The following is a 7158-nucleotide window of genomic DNA, read 5'->3' as shown; positions in this document are numbered from 1 at the left end:
AGGGTAAGGATGTGGGGTAAGGATGTAGGGTGAGGATGTGGGGTGAGGATTCAGGGTAAGGATGTGGAGTGAGGATGTGGGGTAAGGATTCAGGATGAGGATGTGGGGTGAGGATTCAGGGTAAGGATGTAGGGTAAGATGTGGGGTCAGGATGTGGGGTCAGGATGTGAGGAGACGGCTAAGAAGTGGGCATGATTATTCAGCCTTGATTCAATTGTGGTTTGATCAGGCTTAGTCAGGCTGGGCCTTGTCAGTCATAAGAAGATTGCTACTGTCTGTGGGCAGAGACATAGTCTTGTCACAAGAGGCTTACCCACCTCACATGTTGCTTCTGGAATCAAGAGGGTCTTCCTCAAAAATGACTCAGTGGAAGGGAGACAGATGGAAGCGGAAATGTCAGACTTCAGACTCGTCTGTGGATGCGGCAGTGTTTACCTGTGTGTACGGGCCACAGGATAACACTGGTCCTGTGCCCAGACACTGTCCACCCTTTTTTTTCTTGAGAGTCACCCCCCACAACTTTCCTGAAAGCATTGTAAAGATATTATGGTGGTTTGGGGGTTGGGTGGCAGGTAAGTATGCTGCCTGTATGAAGAGGTCAGAGGTCAACTTTCTAGGCATTGGTTCTCCTTCTATCGTGTGTTTGAGACAGGCTCGGGTCTTCCTGCTCATGAGGCAAGCAACTTCTTCAACAGCTGTCTCCTGAGCCAAACTCTAAGCCTAAGATTAGGATCCATCAGCTATCGGTAGGTCAAACTGCAGAGTCACGAACAGCAAAAGTGGACACTTTGTCTTTCTTACAAGACTAGAAATAGGCCTGCTTCCCTCTGCTTTGGTCCTTTTGGTTTTTTTTTTTTTAATTAAAAATAAATACTTCTCTCATATAGTACATCCCAACCACAGTTTCCCTTCCCTCCATTCCCCCCCCCCCTTCCTCTGTCCCTCCTCCCATTTACTCCATCTCCATTTCCCTTTAAAAAAGAACAGGCCTCCAAGAGGCAACACCAAACATTACAAAACAAACCCAATGAGACAAGGCAAAGCCCTCACACCGAGTCTGTCTCTGTTCTTACTTGGCCATCTCTGGCTCGCTCTTTGTCCTTCTCCTTTTAAAATGTCTGCTGTTTACAGATCTGTGTGTTTGGAAACATGGGGTTTGATGGTTGTAGTATGTTTTGGATTTTTTTTTTTTTTTAGTTTTGTTGCAAACACCAATATATTTTTTTTTTCTCTCACACGCAAAAATAATAGCGAAGCAAAAGCAAAGAGGAATTTGTCAAGCTGGCCTCCAGCTTCCAGCTAAGATGGAATTTCCTTCTCACCGCCGTGAGCAAAGCCATGACCCTGAGCCACAGAGACAGTTTTGGTAAGTCCACTACGACTCGGAGACATGCTTAAGGGGTCGAGAGAGCACTGAGGTGGGGGCGGCCTCCACGAGACAGCGCTTGCTCGACCTGTGCAAGGCCCTGAGTTCAAGCCCTGGCACTGAAAAGCAAGCAAAGAAATAATAACCGTATATAATAAATAATGTCTTATTAGATAAATATTAATAAATAGATAAATGATAAGGTAAATAACAAAAAGAATGTGACAGCAGTATAAATATTAATGCTGCTGTGTATAATCTATTCCTCTTTGCCTTAACATTTTGTATAATGTGCACCACAGACACAGAAAACCATGGTTACCTGTTTGTTGGTGGCAAGGTGACTGACTGTCCATCGAATAACTGGACTGTGTGTCAATCTCATCCGTCACAGCTGGACAGAGAGGAAAACTGTTCCTGCTTTTGAGTCATAAATTGTGACATTTTTGAGAAAAGTGCTCAGAGATGGGGGGGAAACATGTCCTTTGAAGCCCATTTTTAACTGTTAGGAACAGCCACTGCTAAAACCACCACCGTGTGCAAATGGCAGAAGGAAGTGGAGCAGCAGACTTCCTGCTGGTTTTCCTCTGTCGAGGCCAGCCATGTCAGTGGGGGATGATGCATACAGGAGCTGTGGGGAGGGAGCTGGTTTTTTGTTTGTTTGCTTGTTTGTTTTTGCGGTTTCCTGGGATGAATCATTCGTTGAACAGGTTTTTCTCCCCCTGCGCCCGCCCCCACCTGCAATGTTCAAGGCATTTTCACCAGCACTGAGCAGATAACATGTCACTTTTGTGGGTTTAGAGTCTCCTAGGAGACCGGTGAGGTGCACCTCCAGGTGTGTCTGTGAAGATATTTCCAGAGTAAAGTACCTGAGGAAGGATGATGCACCTGGAAAGTGTGTGGTGTCTCCCACCACTGAGGGCCTGACAGAGCAGAGGGGACAAGGCAGTCTGTGTTCTATGGTGTGGACTGTTTTGCTCCACCATGCCTTCCCTACCATGACGGACCGAGCCCTCTGAAACTGTAAGCCACGCCCTCCCTCCCTTAGGTTGCCTCCCTAGGGTGTTTAGTCCCACTGATGACAGCTAACACAGCAGACTGAGCCTCCACTCCTACAGCAGATGCACCAGGTAGTCAGAGTCAGCCCCACCAGCTGCCAGGTGCCCTCGCCCCACACAGACCGAGCGGGGAGAAGGCAAGCCATTTTCTAGATCAGTTTGCAAACACCCTGTAGCTCTTAGGAGGATGGCTGCTAGAAGTTACCATGTGGGTGACACCCATTTATAATGAGGCACTCCCTTCTAATGAGGTCCAGACTTGATGCTAACACTCATCCCGGCCAAGAAGTAGAGTAAGACCAACGTGTGAGCCCAGAAGAATGCCCGGGTCTAAGGGCATCCTTCCATCTCCCCGCCTGTCACTCAAAGCCAAAGCATCCACACTAGCAGCCTCCCCTCCTCATGTAGACTAGCTTTGACAAGGCTTAGAAGGCTGGGCATCGTTGACCAAGTTTACTATAGGCAAGTCAGCAACTGTCCCACAGGGGGTGTCCATCCCCTCCATCCCCCTGCATCCATCAAGGATGGATGGACACTGGATAGAAGATATCGTGGAGGCTTTGAAATGGGCAAAACGTTACTTGATGCAGACAGAAGCTGTAAAAAGATGGAGTCCACCAAAGGAAAAAAAAAAGATGGAGTCCACACTTGTGGCATATACGTTCATCATTTTACACCTCTGTAAACCACAGCCAACTTAACCCCTAGCGATGCCCACTCACACAGGCGCACATTGCTGGTGTCCTTGTGTGAAACTGACCACCGCCCAGAGAACAGGTCACGTCTACATTTATTTGTGACCTACCTGTCACCAGTCCCGCTGCTGCCCTATGCTTGCAATTCCAGTTCTTCCATTCACCCGCAGCAGGTCCCTCATCCTCTCTCTCCTTAAATACATCACTTCAGAGCCACAGTTCTGCCTTTGTTTAAAAAGTATCTTTAAAGATCGCACAGGCCAGATCTCCCGTTCTGTTGCTTGGGCAAACATCAAGGGCAGACTTCTCTCTGGAAGAGCAGAGAGACAGCCCCCATCTCTGTGGTGGACTTTTCTCCTACCTCACACCAAGTGAGTTTTCAGTTTTTTTGTAGGGACTCAACTCGAGTCTTTGGACCTCTATTTCTGTGGGCTGACCTGCAGGGTTTCTTGCTTGTGGACAGCGGCTGCAAGAGTCACAGGTCCCTTACCACCAACCACACCAGCCATTCAGTTGATTCTCTGGTAGCAAGGAGTTCAAAGCCATCAGTTCAGGAGAGATTGACTCATGCCTGTCTGTCCACCATCTATCGTATGTATTCATTTCTGGTCTTATGGAAATGTAGGTGCCTGGCATCTGTTCCATTTGCTGCTTTTGGAATATGTGATTCACATTCTGGAGTCGTTCGTAGAGGAAGAAGAGGAAGAGGAGGACCTGGGGAGTCTCCAGGACTTGCTGTCAGATGAGCAATTCCTCACCCAGCCAGACCAGGCCCTGTTCCACCCTCTGGATACTTTGCCGACGTCGGAATGTGCAAGCCGAAGTGTGGAGTCACCTCAGGTGACACTGAAACACATGAGCCAGAGCTGCGGTCCCATGGGTGTGAGCAGCATGGTTCTCCAGGTGCTGGGCTTCCTGGTGGATACCGCCACAGGCAATAAGGTAAACAGAGAGACAGACAGACAGACAGACAGATAGACAAAGAGACAGAAACAGAGTTAATAAAAATGCACAAGCAGTAGGAAACTCATAAAGATCACACAGACTGAACAATGATAAGGGCTTCCAGAACTCTCTTTAGGTTTGTAGTCATTTTGTGAAGGGCAATTAGGATAGCTTGTCTGTTCACTGCCGGGCAGCACAGGTGTGTAGTATGTGGTCCAGTGATATGCCGGCATGAGGAGAGAGGTGAAATGCGTAAACAGTGAGTTTGCCTTCACACTGCTCACACAGTGTGACTAAGCTGTCGGTGAGTTTGCCTTCACACTGCTCACACAGTGTGACTAAGCTGTCGGTGAGTTTGTCTTCACACTGCTCACACAGTGTGACTAGGCTGTTAGTGAGTTTGCCTTCATGGCGCTCACACAGTGTGACTAAGCTGTCAGTGAGTTTGCTTTCACACTTGCTCACATGGTGTGACTAAGCTATCAGTGCCATTGTCTCCCGGAGCTCCCGTTGTCCGTTCTCCCTCTCATTGATAAAGGAATTTACAAACAGAGATGGGGAATGGAGACTTTATTGGAGTTAGAAGGAATGAGTGTATTCTGAGCTTAATGGTAAGGATGCGGGGTGGGAGTCTAGAGATTTAAGGTGAATATTCTATTAAAATTGGAGTAGAAAAGATGTCACAGAAAACCATACAGCTCCCTGAGGCAGAGAAAGAACTGGGGCCCAGAGACTTTGTCCCTTAAGGGAGTATAGGATCCCCTTCCTCCCAGGTGGTGTGTGGCTTGGGCAGGAAAACAGATTCCATCATTTGGACCAACCAAGAGAGAGGAAATATCTAGCCACGGTGGTTTTTGGTTTAACCTGTGTGGCCGAGAACCCAGAGTGTATGAAAGACAGGAATGAATAGTAACAAACTTTACCTTTTAGATTTGGTTGCTCTGGGCTAGGAAGGACTCACTGGTTGTATTTACCCTGGGGCTCTGTATCAGATGTGAAGCCCCTGCCATTGGCTCATCTTTAATGTTGCCACTCGATACGGGCAGTCTGTGGACATTGGGTACAGACAGGCTGGTGCAGGGTTTATTCTAGCTTCTAATCTCTCTATGGAAAGCCAGCCCTGGAGGTTCCTCACTATGGCACTTGAAATCTACCCCTTAATAATAATAATGATAATAGTAATACTTTTTAATTATTTATTATCTTGTTGTATGCATATGCATGAATGTGTGTATACTTGCATGTTCTTGTGGAGGAGCACATGGGCACAGGTGTGTGTGTGTGTGTGTGTGTGTGTGTGTGTGTGTGTGTGCGCCTGCGTTTAGGACAGAGGTAAACTTCAGGCATCATTTCTTGGGGCTATCTACCTTTATTTTGAGACAGGGTCTCTCATTGAGACCTGGGTCTTGCTGATTCAGCAAGGCTAGCTGGAGTCCTCCTGTGTCGTCGTCCCCCCCACCCCCCATGGAATGACAAGAATGTGCCACTGGTCCTTTCATGGGGGTCACTCCAGATCATCCAAAATATCAGGTATCTCATTACAATTCATAAGAGTGATCAAAGGAGTCAGCCCGTCACAGTGTGGGTTCTCCTGTGTGAGCAAATGCAATCAACAAGTCAGGCCCCTACCTATGGTGGGAGTTGAACCTGCTCAGATGAGGATGGTCTAGAACCAGCATCACAGGAGCAGCGACAGAAAGGAGCCCCAGACCTCTACGACAAAGGCTGTAACAGGAGGATGGCTCTCCCTGGACAACGACCTTCTGGAAAAATCTATGCAGACCCATCTGAACCTATTCTAGAGCATTCTGTAGAACCCTGTAGGACCACCAGCTTTAGTGCTGGGCTGTAGTATTCCACTTCCAGAAAGAGTATGGGCTGCAGCATGAGAATTTGTTACAGAAGAGACACCATTCCATGGTGTCCATTAAAACATGATAAGAAACACTTTACTCAAGACAGCTATGGTGGTGCCAGGACCACTGAGCAGGGTCTTACTCGACTCTGAAATCATGAAGAAGATATAGAGAGGTGTAGAGATAAGTGTCAAGGAGCGGTCAGCGAGTGAGCATCCCTAAGAGGGCAACTGAAGTCAGGAAGGGTCTGGGTAAATTAGCTCACTAGGCTTGTCCCTGAAGATAGACCATGGTGACCATATTTATTCTGGGGATTGGGCTGAGGAACCACATATGGAGGCTGATAGAGTATCAAGGGGGTAGTAGGATCTCCCCGGATTGACTAGAGATTCCTTAAGTGCATAGATGGTTCTAGAAGAAGATTCAGAGTTAAGTTTGCTCAGGCAGAAGAAAGAAAATCATGTTCCAGTTTGGCTGCTTGCTCTTAGCCAGCAAGGTAAACAGTGAACTCTGACCTCCTGAGCCACAGTTGGACAGGACAGAGAGCAGGCATGAGCATCACCCGGCTGTGTGGGAAGATGACGTCACCGGTTGTGTATTACACGTGACAAAGCTGAGGCCTGTGGATGGTGGAGAGGTATTCCCAAGGTCACCTCACTGAGAACCAGCAGCATGCAGGGTCCACATCCTTTCCAAGACTGACCTTCCCAGCATCTGTCTTCAGCAACCCTTTCACTGATGGGATTAATTCTAAAGTCAGTGGCTGGTGTGTGGTTCGTGCAGATGAATTCCAGAATTTCACCTCTTCATCTGCTACCTGAGAAGCCAGAGCAAGCAGCTTAATCCCTTAGGGCTATAAGAATTCAGTAAGCCAATCTCTGAGAAAGGCTCAGAAAATTCCTCAGAACACAGACCAACCAACCACTGGTCGCTATTGTCGTTTCTCCCATCGAGCCTCCTGCTCTGAACACCTGTCCTTAACCTTCCACCCAATCCCATAGCGCCCCGGAAGTTCATCACAATGAGGTTTGACTTAGGCTTAATTGGCGGAAACAATATAGAGAAGATATTAAAAACTTAATTGAACTTGGTAATAAAGCAGTACAAGCAGATGAATGACAGATAATCCAAGGTAATATGCATTAGGGATTAATTAAAACTCCCTGTTTCTTCACGCCTGCTGAATCAGCTGTAATGACTTAAACAAGCTAACACCGGAAAGCTACACGCCTCTAATT

At 47.5% G+C, this 7158-nt stretch overlaps 1 protein-coding gene across 2 annotated transcripts in view; it reads left to right on the top strand.

Moving 5' to 3' along the window:
* Window positions 1-7158, top strand: part of Rfx8 (RFX family member 8, lacking RFX DNA binding domain) — a 63472-nt gene that overhangs the window by 54526 nt on the left and 1788 nt on the right. For both annotated transcript variants that reach the window (XM_005359972.1, XM_005359973.1), the window contains 2 exons: window positions 1252-1366; window positions 3745-4061. In XM_005359972.1, the coding sequence (XP_005360029.1) occupies window positions 1252-1366; window positions 3745-4061 (432 nt within the window). The remainder of the gene's footprint in view (window positions 1-1251; window positions 1367-3744; window positions 4062-7158) is intronic.

Source organism: Microtus ochrogaster, linkage group LG2, assembly GCF_000317375.1.
Source record: "Microtus ochrogaster isolate Prairie Vole_2 linkage group LG2, MicOch1.0, whole genome shotgun sequence".
Classification (NCBI taxonomy): Eukaryota; Metazoa; Chordata; class Mammalia; order Rodentia; family Cricetidae; genus Microtus; species Microtus ochrogaster.
Note: the sequence above shows the minus strand (reverse complement) of the source record. Positions and strands in the feature narration are given on the sequence as shown.